The sequence below is a fragment of the Choloepus didactylus genome, chromosome 9, assembly GCF_015220235.1.
Source record: "Choloepus didactylus isolate mChoDid1 chromosome 9, mChoDid1.pri, whole genome shotgun sequence".
Lineage (NCBI taxonomy): Eukaryota > Metazoa > Chordata > Mammalia > Pilosa > Megalonychidae > Choloepus > Choloepus didactylus.
The window spans coordinates 72,271,989-72,287,321 of record NC_051315.1 but is presented as its reverse complement, the minus strand read 5'-3'; the positions used below and the strand labels follow the sequence as shown (position 1 = coordinate 72,287,321).

The window sequence follows — 15,333 nt, the reverse complement described above, 5'->3', positions numbered from 1 at the left end:
CTTTACATAATGCTACAATGTATCATTGAATCTAATTTATGTACATATGTGCAAGTATACCTTTATGATCAATCCTAAATTTATTGTTGTTGTTGATGGATATTTAGTATGTTTCTAGCTTTTGACAACTTTGTATAATTCCACAAAAAAATCTTTAAATACACATTGTTTGCATATGCTCAAATATTTCTGTAGAATCAATTCCTAATGTTGGGTGTGCTGCAATAGGGAGCATGTGCATTCAATTATTAGAAAGGTTATCCCATGGGTTTGAAAGTGGATTCAGGTAACATGACCTGAATACAGCTTCCTTCCTTCCACCCTACATTCAATTCTAATCAATGCGCCTTTTGTATCAAGTCAGGATATGTTAGGCTATGATGAGGTAACAGACAGGCCCACAGTCTCAGTGCCATAAAACACACATGCTTTATTAATCATGCACACCACATTCTTATCTGGGGGTTCTGCTCTGCATCATCTCCATCCCAGGACTGAGGATGACAAGGCAAGAGCAGACACTATCTGGAACACTGATGGATGTGTGGCAAGAAGAAAGGGGGAGGTAGATCATGCACTGGTTCTTACAGCTGCCACCTAGAGGTGCTTTCTCGATCTGTTTCTTGTCTCTCAAGCTGTCAAAAATGTAAGAATAAGAGAAGAGAAAGAAATTTTATTTTCAATGAAATAAGGAATTATCATTCAACAAAGAAACTACACTAGAAAAATATTGTCAAGGAATGAAGAAATTTGATTTATGAGCACTTCCTATAAATTCAATAATTTAATGAAATAATCATTTTAGTAGAGAGATGTTTAATGCAAAGATACAAGGGCTCAATAAATAAATAATAGAATAATTGAAGGAGGTCAAAAATGGGTGCACAAAATGCAGTAAATAAATGAAGAGGGGAACAAAACTATCCAGAAGACAAAGCCACATTCAAAGCAGCAAAACCTAAAGATATTACTGAAAAACAGAGTAAAGTGTTTTAAAAGTAAAAAACTTTGAAAGTTAAAAAAGAGTAAACAAATAAAACAGGAGAAGGGCAAAGGTATTATTTTGAAAAAAAGTTTAGCAAGCAAAAGATAGATACGGAAACTAGATAAAAGAGAGCTATTACAGGCAATATATTTCTCGAAGAAGAGAACCAAACAAATCAAACAGAAAAAAAAAAAAAGAGTACAGTAGTTACAATCAGAGAAAGCATTAATAAAATACCATAGGTCTTAGATACATATGTTAAAAGAGCATACTGTGTACAGGAAAAATGATACCCAATATTCAATAGCAACTAAGGCCTAGAAAATTAATGGACTTCAAAAATGAAAGATCAACAGAGTTGCCCCTTAACTGAGCTCCAAATATCATTCTTGCAGCTTAAAATCCCATTTTTCTCACAGCAGTCAAAATGGTCTTTTAGAAACATAAATCATATTATACCCACTTAAAATATTTCAATGACTTCCCATTGCACATATGATGAAATCCTTGTTACAAGGCCTATTATTAACTGGATTTTACCTATGTTTGACTCCTGTCCTTTCATTCAGTGCACTACAGACCTTTAGCCTCTCTTCTGTTCTCAAACACACCAATAATGATCCTGCCTCAGGGCCTTTGCAAGTGCTCTTCACTCTGGAATTTCCTTCCCCCAGTCTTTCCTATACATAATTCCTTCTCATTCCTCAGGTCTTAACCTAAATGATACATTCCCTGAACATCTTATCTAAAATAAAGTTTCCTCTCATAATTAATTTCTTATCATATCTCCCACCTTATTTTCTTAATAGTACTCATACACTATAAAATAACTATGTAATTTATTTTTAGTCTCCTTTCTTTAGACTGTAAGTTGAGCAGGAATCATTCAATTATTAAGCACTTCATTATTTTCAATATCTAAACAACATGGAATTTAGATCTTTAATGGCTAAAAGGGCATTTTAGTCAATTGCAACTGGGATTTTTATATTTTTACACCAGAAACAAGATTGATATGTGCTATTAAATGAATGTTAATGTAATTGAGATCTGAGCCTTCATCTTCTACTTGGTTTATAAACACCCTGATAGTTAGTACGCAGTGTTCATGAATGATGAAAATGTTCTCTCTTAGCCTTTCTACATTTTTTAAGGGATTTCTTCCTTTTCAAGTTTCTCTTTCTTAGTTCTAAAATAGCATATTCCATATTTTCCTCTTTACCCACTCTTCTTTTATTCCTATATCCACTAATTAATCCATATCACTCTTTCTCCTAAAATTAGCTGTTCTTTCCTTCTTAATAAATGACATTACTCATCATGACTACTCAGACATCTTGGTACTAGCGCTGTCATTTTCACATGCTGATTTTGTCATGTTTATCTGTTTGGGGTGATCCATGAGTTTAGGAAATACAGCCTTAAAATTTTCAGCATCAGATTTGCTGTGGAGCAATTGACAACCATTGCATTATACCTGTAATTCTACTTAGAATACCTGAAAAAACAAGGCAGCAGTAGAATATAGGAGCACAGTGACATCACAGGGTTATACCACAATAGATTCACATTCTGCCTGCCCTGAATCTGTGGTTTTCTTTGATCACTGCATAATGGATAATAGAAATGGCATAATCTTTAAAGCAATGAAATTTTCAAGCCATGTAGTATAGTGTCTTGCTGCAGTAGGTTAGGGAATATAGTTTTAAATGAGCAATAAGAAAAAAAAATTATTTTGCTTTGAAATACAATGTCAGTGTTTTTCATGTAAATCAGAATCATCCAAACGTAAGATCCAAAAGAAAGTTAAAAATGATTTGAAGTAAGTACTAATCAGTATTTCCTTCCAAATGTCTTTTTTTAGGTATTGTCTATGTATACTGTAGTTTTGTAACTCCAGGAACTTAGTGTTTATTTTTTCCCAAATAAGATATTTTATAAATGCATTTGTGCTTATTTTATACTAAGAAAAATAAATATTGGCAAATAATTGTTCTCTGCATGTTTGTAGAAAACAGCAGCACATGTTATTTTAAGGAGTATGAAGATTTATTCTTCTGTATATTACCTTTAAAGACTATTTTTGGTAGCAGTATATGCTTTGAGCAGGCCTCCTGCCTTTTGCTCCTTCCTTTGTCCCTGCCCTCTCCAGACAGTATGTGACTTGTCCCAGAGGCTTTAGCATGAACTGTCATTTCTAGCTACCTTCCCTCCTTCAATTCATAATCCCAGGCTTCACTCTGTGCAAAGAGACTTACCAAAGCTTATGAAACTCAAAGTCTGACACTAAAGTGGGCCAGAAATACCCCTGAACTATTAAATTGGTGCACTGACAATGAAATAGTCAACTCAAATAGGCAGAGCTGACCTATGTTCTCCCCAGAAGTAAAGCTCAAATTTAATATTGATATTTTGTGGGAAGACTTTCCTTGCCAGTTCAGACCTTCAGAAAGTTCTTTATCACTGGAGCTGGCCATCTTTAAAATAATGACATTTCCTTAGTTCCCTCTTTAATCGCCCAGTGATTGTTACTTGTCAGTCCAGTCAACTTACCTACATGGAGCTTGTACAGGAGAGCTGCATTTACTTCCTTACTCGGTCGATTTCCTTGGAGGGACGTTCTAAACCCAAGTTTCTACCCTTAAATCAGCATTTGCTCTTAACTGGAGGTGTTTCTCTTCCAGTTACATTGACTCAGGCATATGAAATGATCTTTCAAAATAATCCATGTATTTTTGAGTCAAGAGTTTTATCCGATCAAGTATATTCACTGGAAATATACTCTGGAAAAAACTCTAGAAAATGTTGAGCCAGAGTGACAGTGACTTTGGCAAGGACAGTTCTTATACTTAGAGAAACTTTGTAAGAGATTCCTAGAGAGACAGAGGAGGAAACTTTCCAACATTCCTGTTTCTACAAATTATACTTTAATATTGCTTTGTATGTATATGTTTATGCAAGTCCCACGGTGTCTACCCACATATATTCAAAAGCCAGTATAAAAATGTACCCCTGATTCAAATGGATGAAGAATTTTGTGTTTCCTTTGATAGATTATTTATGGACAATTACTATATCAAAGTATCAAGTTAATCAAGATTTGCCACCTTTATTATCATTGTTTTTTACTTATCCATCTCTGATGTTGAACAGGTGAATATCTTTTAGAGTACTTAAGTAATTATTTTCCTAAAATTTAGAGGTACACTAATCAAATGAAATAGCACATGTGAAAGAGTTTTGTAAACTCCAAATATAAATAGCATATACTATCTGTACTCTATATATAAGATTATTGAATATGAGACAACTATTATAGCTTCAACCCCTTTTTTTCTTTCCACTTCAGCTGCTTCTTTTGATAGCAGTAAAGCAGCAATCTGTTTAAAAACTCTCTTCCCCATCTTTTCTTAGTTTTATTCATAATATTAGAATAGTATAATGATATTAACAATTGACGTTGATTATATCATTGTAGTTAAATGTTTGGGAAGCCTCAAATGCTCAAGTGTGTTAATCCTTGCCTTCAGTAGATGATCAATTTGAGAGATTAAGAGCTTTCCAAATGTTTAATCTAATCCTTTTTTTCTTTTTGTAAATTGCTCACATTAAGGAATGATCAGAGAGTGATTGGCTGTATTTTAAATCCCACTGCAGTGCCCTGTTTTATTGTTAGTTATTAGAGTTCTTCACTTTTTTCCAAAGTTTAATCTATATAATTTTTGTAGAAGATTGCTGGATACTGAAGATGAGCTCTGTGACATTCAGACGGATTCAGTCCCATCAGAAGTCCGGGACTGGCTGGCTTCTACCTTTACCCGGAAAATGGGGATGATGAAAAGGAAACCTGAGGAAAAACCGAGATTTCGGAGCATTGTGCATGCTGTTCAAGCTGGAATTTTTGTGGAAAGGTCAGTGAAATTGTTGATATCTCAAGACAACAAAATTTGAAATGTAGCAAGTAAACTTACTATATCAAATTTAGGAGAGCCCTATGTTTTCCTTATTGAGGAAATCTGCACACACACACATATATCTTACCTATAACAAAAATGCCTTGTCCTAGATTTATTTTTATTGATGTATTTTTAAATTGACATGAAGACTGAAAGCAAAACCTTTTCAATGACCATTCTTCTCAAACAAACCTTTGTAAATAACTGTTTAAAAACAATTGTAACACACTCATGTGCTGCATAATTCATTTTACCTGAATAAATTTAACATGTCACAAAATACTGGATATTCTACACTGTGTGATGGCCTACATACCAAAATCAAGCAGGCCTTTCTCTGGGCTACACAGAGAAGACCACCTTTTTCTCACAGGAAATCTCTCTCCTGTATACTTTTCATTGAAGAGTTGTTTTTGTTTTTTTTTTTTTTAATTTCTACCACTGAAGCAAGAGGTACCTAATAGCCTCTAGAAGTACAGAATCAAAATACCAGAGTTTCTGGGTGTAAAACATGTTAATATGACCCAATTAATTTTTTTTAAACCCTTAAGAACACAGCTGTCTCCTTGTCTAGGAAACAAGATGTTTCAGAACTGAAACTACAGAAAGAAAATAATCATGTTATATCTGGCACTGTTGAAAAATAGATATTAGAAGTCACTTATATTAAATTCTCTGCAGAAACATTTTTTTTATTTGTTGAAATCAAATGAAATTGAGGAACAGAGAAATGGTTTTTGTCACTATACTTAAAATTAAATTTAATGAAGACTGTATCATTTTTCATACTCTGACATCTCTAATCATTGCCTCTAATAAACATAAACTTTAATTTTCCTCTGCTAAAAGAACAATGGGAAACCCATTTGGGTTTCTGCAAACGTAAATGAGAATGCATTGTAGAAAGTAGTCTATGATATTTAAAGATGTGTAACCACAGCACATAAAACTTCTAGTATTTTGACTTATGCCTGTGTATTACCCAAAATAACATCCAGTGAATGATTATCCAAATCATTTTGAGTATTTTTTAGTCATATCTAACTGTCTTAGATAATATAATCTTCATAATAAGCAATCTGATTACTTTGGTGGTATAACACTGCTCCTCTACACACATTGACTGATCCCACTCTGCCAGCTAGACCAGAAGTCCCAGATGGGGCAGGAAGGACTGGATAGTATAAGGCAGAAAGAATCTCTAAAACAATATTCCTAATTTTTTAAACAACTTAGTCAAAAATGTGGCAGTTACATGTTTTCCATAACAGCAAACTGAAAATATCTAGATGGTAGTTTAGAAAATCAGTGGGAATACAAAAGATAAAAGAAGGTGTATTTACCTTGCTGAAGGAGAATATATTTTGTCTTTTTTGTTTGAGAAAATGTTGCACATCTTGGCAAGCTACAATGAAATGCAAACTGTGGATGCTATCTAACTTAATTTCCATTTCCATTCCATAAATATATTTTGCAGAATTCTGCAAAATATATTGACATGCTAAATTCCATTCTTTTCATATGCTACATAAAACAAATTTTGTTTACGAGAAAGCCCATGGAAATATTAAAATGTACTGTAGGTAACTAAATTAGTAAAGTCTTGAAAACATCCATGTCCTAGTAACATATGAACGTGAAATATTTTTATCACTGTTGAATTCCCAAGTAAGTGCATAAAAATAGAAAGATATGTTTACCTTGAATTTTCAAAGATAATCATCTTCAATCCTGAAAATTATAAAAGCTTCCTTGGGTCTTTCCAGGACCCTCTCTGATGGTTTACTACCTCATCAAGTACTGGCAATTCTGATTCTCTTATCCCAATGTATCCTGAATCCAGTCATTTCCTCATCTCCATTCCTGCAAACCCAGTCGAAGCCTCCTGTTATTTGCCATCAGAAAGGTTACAATGGCTGCCTAAAAGGGCATCCCTCTTCCTCACCTGACCTCTCCAAAGAGTCCTTCCACAGTAATGTTTAAAAATATTCGTTAGTTCCTGTCCATCCTAAACATCACATGGTTTCCTGTTTCACTTGGTATTAAAGTCAATTTCTCAATCATGACCTTCCATGATTAGGTCCTTTTTCAGCTCCTCCCCTTATTCAGTGCTACTGACATCCCGAACACCCCCAAACTCTTTCCTGTGTTGGGGCCATTACTCCTATTCCCTTTGTCAGGAATGATTCTCCCTGTCCCCTCCCTGGCGGGCCTGGTTTCTACTCCTAGAGGCCTTCCCTGACAACTCTGTATATTGTTTGAGGCTATCTCTGCTCCCAGCAGATGTTTACCTCATGGCTCTTATCCTTGTAGGTAATTATATAGTGCTTCTTATTTGTCATCCTCTTTACCACTGGAATAAGCCCTATGAAAGCAGCAGTTAAATTTTCCTTATTCTCCACTAAATATTCTGCTATTCTGCTGCCTAGCACAGTGTCTGGCAAAGGATAGTATTTTAAAAATGTTTTAAAATTATATTTTTGTAATTAAAAATTTTTCAAAATAGCGCCCCATATTTCTAGTTGGAATTTCATCAGCCCAGGAAATTCATTATTCTTTTTCAGAATTTTAAAATAAATCAACTGTTTACTAAAGTGCAAGGCTTCTCCCAGAGTTATCCTGATTCCAGGATGATACATTTTAGTTTTCCACCCTAATTTTTTATTCCTAATTTTCCATCTTAATTTTCTATTCCTGATTAAGGAATTTTAGGAATAGAAAATTAAGACAACAGGAGACTTTCCCTATTTCTTTGGAAGAGTAACCCACTCCTTTGTCTTTCTTAACATTCCATGCAATAAGAATGTACATAGACATTCATTTCTCAACCTACTCCAAGTCTAAGAAACTGCACCTCGATTTCCTGCTGAGCCCAGGGAACCCTGAAGACAGCAACAGTCAGAGACAATGGTGTTGGTTACAGAGTAATGAGAATAGTAATAACAATCATAGAAAACATTTCATTCATCAAATACTCATGATATGAAAGGTGTTATGCTAGGCTTTTATATCATTCACTCTCCCCAAAAGCCTGTAATTACTATTTTACAGATGAATGACATTAAATAGCTTTTTAATGTCAGCTAATAAAGTAGTGAACCTGTGATTCAAAGCACGTGTTCACTTTGCTACATCGTACTGCCTTTCCATGCCATGGAGACAAACTTATTTAATATTACTTAATTTTTAAAATATTGCGTTACTGATGGGTTTTTATATTGGGCCTTTCTTCCCTATCAATCACTCTTGCATTTCCCCTGCACCTGATTTTTTAGTAATAATGATTAGAAAAATAAATAGAAAAGATTATTTGTTCCCTAAAAAGTAAAAAAAAAAAACAAAAACCCACTAAGTATTGTGTTGACATTAATTATTTCCTAGCTCTTTTGTAATGACTAGTGGTTTCCTTGCCCTGCAAGATTAGAATAATCATATTCATCTCAATGGCGTAATTAATATGAGTATTTTATTTATGAGCTGCTCTGAAACATTCCAATAGAGATAGAGGCTGAGGATAATTTTTTTATTACATTTCCCACACACATCCAGAAATGATTTAAGGTCATTTGAGATAAACATAAAATGGAAACATGGGCATAAAGATAAAATAACAAGATCCTAGTAATAAAATGGGGAAACACTTTACAAAGAACATCTAGGCTAGAGATATCATTAAACACAACATTTTAATTCTGAGCTTCCAAAAAGTTAAGGTTGAAAAACATGATGAATTACTTTCATTATCTTTAAAAAAAAGCCATAGTTTTCATATAGAAACTGATTAATATATCTCATAGATTTTTATTACAAGGAACAGTGAATCAAAAAGATCATTATCTTCCATAGTGGCTTTATAAAAAATATCGCATATTTATTCATATTACTGTTTCTTATATTAAAACCCAATATAAATTAATGATATAGTAATTAAATTCTGGTTTCATCCCGACATTTTGGGGGAAGAAGTGACAGCAATCTAGTTTAAGAATTCAGCTTGCTTTTGGAATAACTTGACATAAAATTAGGGGACATAATTATTAATAAGTTGAATTCTTTCTTCCCAGGCTTGTGGCAGAACCACGTATCTTTCAGAGTACTGAATGGAAGCCTATTTCTATTTCTTCACATTAGAGGATCACATTAATTCTGTTCTCCCATGAGCTACTCATGGAGGGCTTATATTTGGCTTATGCCATCTTGGTTGCCCATCTTAAGATGGAAAAATCAAATGAATTATTAATAAAATTATTTTGTTATTGATGTTTTTATAGAAATGGAAATAACTTTGCTTTCTTTCTGTTTAATCTTTCTCAAATAATATTGAATGACAATTTGAACAAACTTAAGCAATTTTTATTAATATGCTCTCCCCCAATATCCTTAACTTTAAAAAAGTCTGTTATGATGATATTATATATTCCCTCCTATATTTCCCATTTTGTAAAAAAAGCATCTATAAAAATTATTTTAATGCCATTCTTTTTCCAGATAGAAAATTTGGGCACATAAATGGACCCAAATTTATGAACAGAGCAGGTCTGCAGAGGCTTGGTGCACAGACTGCATGACCTGGGAAGCTGATGTTTAACCTATCATCTTTGTAAACCAGTTAAGCAGAAAATTATAAATTAAACTTAAAATGTAACTTTAAAATGGGAAGTAGGCAGGAGGTGAGAACTCTTGGTCTCACAAAGGAGCAAGATGTAAATGTAAAGTCTTATACCAGATTTGAATAAGCATTCATCTATGGTCCCCAGACCTCCTGCAGTCAAATGTTCATCTAGTTTACCTGCTTCCTGACTCCCTAAAATGTTATCACTCTTGTAGTTATCTGCAAAGCCCCATCCTATGATCCTCCTCTCCTTCCTGTATCAACTCCCCTCCCCCATGTCACAAGACCCTATTCCCGCGTCTATGTTCTCCCACCCTTAGGAATGTCTTTGTTGTAAACCCTTATAACTGGCTCAGCTGGCCTCTTTAATTGAGCGGTGAGCTTCGCTGCGAATGCTACACCTGCCTGGCAAGCCAGAGCCGTTATGATCTCTACACTCCCCCCCTGTAAGTAAGCCCTGAATAAAGGTTTATGTATCAGAAAATGTCCAGTGTCTTCTTTGGCCTCTGGACTGGCAAAGTCCTCACGGGCTGCGACATGGACACAAAACAAGAATTCACTAGTGTAGTGTATATGGTGGCATGTTACAAAGTGTTCTTGTTGCATATAAACAATTATATGAATATGTATATAAGATGACATTAAGGACACCATATTTTTATATAGAAACTAAATTCACATTGACTTTACAGCATGGTTGTGATTACACAAAATACTATTAACATTTGTCACATTGTAGATGCTCAATAACTAGTTGTTACTTTGATAGAAAGGGAGACAGTAAGTAATGATAAAAGGTGAACATGTCAAAAGAAATCTTTCCCCTTATATTAAGAAATAGCCAAAAACTTTGAGTAAATGATATTTTTATAAACACTTATTTGTATCTTTTTTAGGATGTACAGAAGGACCTCTAACATGGTTGGTTTGTCGTATCCAGCAGCTGTTATAGTAACATTAAAGGTGAAATAATTTCAATTATTTGAGTTTTTAAAACAGTTGTCATTTTTTTAAAGTTTCTTAAAATGGCTGAGAGAAAATAGGAATGGCTCTTTGCTGGTGGCCATAAAATACTGTACTGTAAAATATATTTTAACCATTAGAAAATGTAATGTGTTTCAAATCACAACTAACTGTAAACTTAAATGAGGATTGATTTACACTAACGATATCAATCCATAGGTGGGTATGTATAATTTTTCCTCATACTTTATTTAGGTGGATCTTAAATTCAACTCTCATAAGGCACAAATACTTGTCAGACTTGTCAGATTATACATATTTTGCTTTGCATGTATTATGGAATAGTTAAGTTCATTTATGAAAAAAAAAATGTAATCAAATATGTTTAAACAGCAAAACTGATCAGGAAGAAAGTTGTTTAGAAATTTAGATCTGAGAAAAGATGAAAAATAAGATCAAATCAAGAAGGGAAACAAAACGAAATTTATCCATCTTGCCTCTGGCCTCTCCTGTGACTACTCTATTTTAAGAGGCCTGGTAGCTGTATGATTTGCATTAGAAATAACTACAGTCTGAACTTTGAAGTAATGAAAGCTGCGGGCTCACAGCTCCATTTTGTGTGCATGTATGTGTGGGTGCATTGTTCACAGATGTTATTTCAAGGAGCATTTTGTAGGCTTATCATTCTAAATTCCTTATTTCTTCCTATCATTTAATTTGGGTGGGGGAGTACAAACTTGTCTCCTATGATAGCTTCGTGTTGATTTTCCTGTATTAAACAAGAGCTTAAAAGGATGCTGGCAATAGGAGAACCTGGTTTGCTTTATTTGTTTATTATTCTCCTTTTCTAGTTTAAAATTTTATTGCTTTTCTTTTTTTCTCTTTTTTTTATTAATTTCCATTTTGAACATCCTCTTTGCACTTGTTTGTCCCCTGCTGCATAATAGGTTTAAATCTTACTAATTGTAAAAATTAGCTTATTTTTCTTGTATGATCTTTTATATTTATGCTTCTAAAACTATAATAAAGTATATAAATGGGAAATGTCACATTATAGGATACTAATTATTCCTTCTTTCTTGAGAGATTTTGCCTTCCCCATTATTTCCTCAATTAGGGCAAGAACATTACCTATTTTTATTTTATTTATTATGGACCTTTGCTTAAAAACCAACTAACAAAACATTGACGTACGAGAGAATTTATTAGATTTTCTAAAATGTAGCGTACTAAAGCATATGAACCAAAAGGTTGAAGGAAGAAATACCTCTTAGAAAAGAATGGTTTTAATGAAATAACAGTTCTTATATCCTGGCTTACCTCCTTGTCTTTTGTTTCTTCTCAATCTGCAAGATAAAAATCAAGCATCTTTAGTAATTTACAAAAGTAAATCACCACTGTTTATAAAAATACCCAAGAAATGGATCCTTTAACCTTTTGCCCAGTTTGAAACCCCTAGCTGGAACTGTAAATTGCAGCCTTGTAACCAACAGTCTGAACTGACTCATCTGTGTTAGCTTTGGAATTTGATAAAAGATTTGTTGGATTCCTTTGAGCTTTGCTGATGGATTTTCAATTTCCAACAGATAAAGCAAGTGTTTGGGGATCACGTTAAGGCTGAATATAAGGCATTTAGCAAAGGCACACAAGCAAAAACAAAGCATATTTCACTTGGTGTTTCCAAGTGATTAAAATACCATTTTAAGCTGTTATTATCTTTAAAAAGAAGTGTTTTTAAAAGAAACTGTTTGAATACTTTTTATTAAATTTTCATTTTAGTTTGGGCATGATGCAGCACATATATTGGCCTTTAGAAAGCTGTGTTAAATCCAATTCAAAATTAGTGCATAGCTTTAAGATGGCCCACTTACTGTTCAATACTAAACCTGCTGTGTCTATAAACACTAGCCTTCTTTGCTAACAGTTCCTGAGAATTATTACACTGACTCTTTGATGTAACACTGCATTAAAACCTTCCTAGTTTATAAGACTGATACGACTTGCTACAAGTCCATCTTTAATGGACTCTTCTGCAAGTTTTCCCTCTGGAATTACCTTAAGCAATATCAGGAGGCAGCTGGGGTGTTTTGATAAGCTGCTCACTGCCCTCTCGCCTACCTGTTATGGGGTACTTTCCTACAGTACCTGCAAAATTCCCTATAAGCCTGCCTGCTTCCCAAGGGAATTGCCTGAAATACCGAAATTACTATCCTCCTCCTTGATCAAAACACCCACTTCCTCTTTCTCACCAGCTGTCTCTGGAGTATAAATGAATTAGCCAAGACTAGGGTGAGTAATAACATAGTGTGTACTCTACTTCTCTAGGGTATTTGCATTTTAAAAAGAGGACATAAAGGTATGAAAGCTGTAAACCATATGACTAACTCTTATGCTGCTATTTTAAGCAATATGGCAGGTAGATGGGAGGTAAAGAGAAATTAGGGCTGTCTTCCCTCTCTAACCCTCCTAACCCTCAATTCATATCACCCACATAACCAGCAAATCTACCTTAAAATAAGCCCACTCTGTGGAAATGATTTTTGACATGAATTCAGAGAGAGATTAATGATGAGAACAGTATTATAGTTTTATCAGGTTTAATACATTAGTTTAATAACCTTGGGGTTAAGGTGAATATCTTGGAAGATCACCATTATGGCCTCACATCACATCTGTGGACCCGTGGATACTAAGTGACCCTGTCATATCAGACTCTGGTAAAAGTAGTTTGTCTTGTTGAATTGAAATCTGACTTGCTGGATATATAGTACCTAATCTTTCCAAGAAATTTCTGTAGAAAGAAACAAAACTGTATTGCCGTCTAAAGCATTTACTCTTTTTTCCTACAGGATGTTGATAAATGGTCTTTTGATGTATTTGCCCTAAATGACGCAAGTGGAGAGCATAGTCTGAAGTTTATGATGTATGAACTGTTTACCAGATATGATCTTGTCAACCGTTTCAAGGTCAGAAACATGCAACAAAAGTGAATGTGCTTACGAACTGGTTATCTGAATAAGAATGAAAATGCAGAATGTTGAGTCGCTGAATCAATTCTTTTTAGAAAATTTCTGGTTGGGAAAAGCTCACCTTGTAATATGGCCACTCTCCACAATTCACTGGTCTATACATGAATCCACATGGATATCATGAGACCATTATAGGCTCATTCCAAAAAGATACCAACATTCCATCCCCCTGAGTCTTTCACAGAACATTCATGCAGAGATAGAAAACTATGCTTTAAAACTATGTCTAAAGAAATATGATCTTTGGTGTTTCTGAAACACAGAATGGACTTTTATTGGCAACTTAAATTAAAATGGAGGGGCTTCTAATTGACGTCATTTAGAGCCACCTAAACAACAGATTGATCCAGACTTGTGAGAAGTTTGCAACCTGTAACTTTCATTATTACCTATGAAATCATGGCACTTTTAGAGCTAGAAGGGAGATTTATTTTAACTCCTTTGAATTATAGATAGAAAAATAAGACCTTTCCAAGTATTATTGGAAAATTTCACCTTGTAAGAACTAGCCTTCATATTTGACTCTGGAAAATAATAAAAGTGTAAAGTACTACTATGGGTAAGACCATTATTTCCTCCATCTTAAATACTTGGGAATTATAGTTCTTCTCAAGACATTAGGGAAATTGATTGAAAGCTCACCTGTTAATGAAGTGGTATTACAGAATAATCCACATTTAACTTGAAGAAACTATTGACTACATTTGTACTCACTAATGTGTCCCATTCCAAACACTGTTGTGTTCATGTTGACTTAGTGCCATATTTTTTGTCAAAAGTAATCATAATTATTACTTTCTACAGATTTCTATTCCTTGCCTAATTGCCTTTGCAGAAGCTTTAGAAGTTGGTTACAGCAAGTTCAAAAATCCATATCACAATTTGATTCATGCAGCTGATGTCACTCAAACTGTACATTGCATAATGCTTCATACAGGTATCATGGTAAGAAAGTCCTTATAATTGAAGTTTGTTAGGTCATTTACCTTAATTTGTCTTTTTAATGCCCATACAAGTATTGTTAGTAATAGCTTTTTGGAATTTTGAGGGTTAATCAGTTATTTATAACCTAGATTTTTCAAAAAAATATTTTAACTCTGTAGAGAAAAAGATACCCAGAGGCAAAACAAAATATATTACAAATTTTCCTAAATTTGGCTTATAGAATTTTTTTTTTTTTGTTAATTCCTTTTTACATGGAAATCAGCCACAAAAAGAAAGTGACCTAGAGAAAATTTCCTTGGAATAAAAATTAGAATGTTCTTCAGGCTGATCTTGGTAGCATTTTTCTTTTAGTTACATTGCTAATCACAATCAAATCCTAACAGGGATATTGGGAAATTCTTCTTGTGAATATTTCCAAATTCTCTTTCCTCTACTTTGCATCTGAATGAACCAAATGATGAATGAATAAATGATTCAGTAATGCAACTCCTGGGACAACAGAGTTTATGGTAGGAATGCTAGGTTTGCCTGAATTTCTGTTGTGTCAGGGCTTAGGGTGACTCCCAGGAGGTGAACCAGGAAGAATGGCCCTTCTTTCTGAATGTTCCAAACTATGAGGTGAATTCTAAGGAGGGGATGCAAATCCCAGTACCTTCCCTTCTCCTTGGGTATCAGCCTAGGCTGAGGCAGTGCCATAAAATGCATTTAAGTGGAATGCTCTGCCAAACTCCAAAATATGTGTTACCCACCTGTTTAGATTTCAGAAGGCAAGCCCTTTCTATTGGCAAGGGCCATTGCCACTCAGATCTAGATAACTAGTACTCTTTTGGAACCAGGGCCTCT

At 34.1% G+C, this 15,333-nt stretch overlaps 1 protein-coding gene across 2 annotated transcripts in view; it reads left to right on the top strand.

The window, feature by feature from the left end:
- PDE1A (phosphodiesterase 1A) overlaps positions 1 to 15,333 on the top strand; it is a 460,100-nt gene that overhangs the window by 364,189 nt on the left and 80,578 nt on the right. For both annotated transcript variants that reach the window (XM_037849350.1, XM_037849349.1), the window contains exons 3-6: positions 4,714 to 4,896; positions 10,450 to 10,516; positions 13,366 to 13,482; positions 14,350 to 14,490. In XM_037849350.1, the coding sequence (XP_037705278.1) occupies positions 4,811 to 4,896; positions 10,450 to 10,516; positions 13,366 to 13,482; positions 14,350 to 14,490 (411 nt within the window). In that variant the 5' untranslated portion in view covers positions 4,714 to 4,810. The remainder of the gene's footprint in view (positions 1 to 4,713; positions 4,897 to 10,449; positions 10,517 to 13,365; positions 13,483 to 14,349; positions 14,491 to 15,333) is intronic.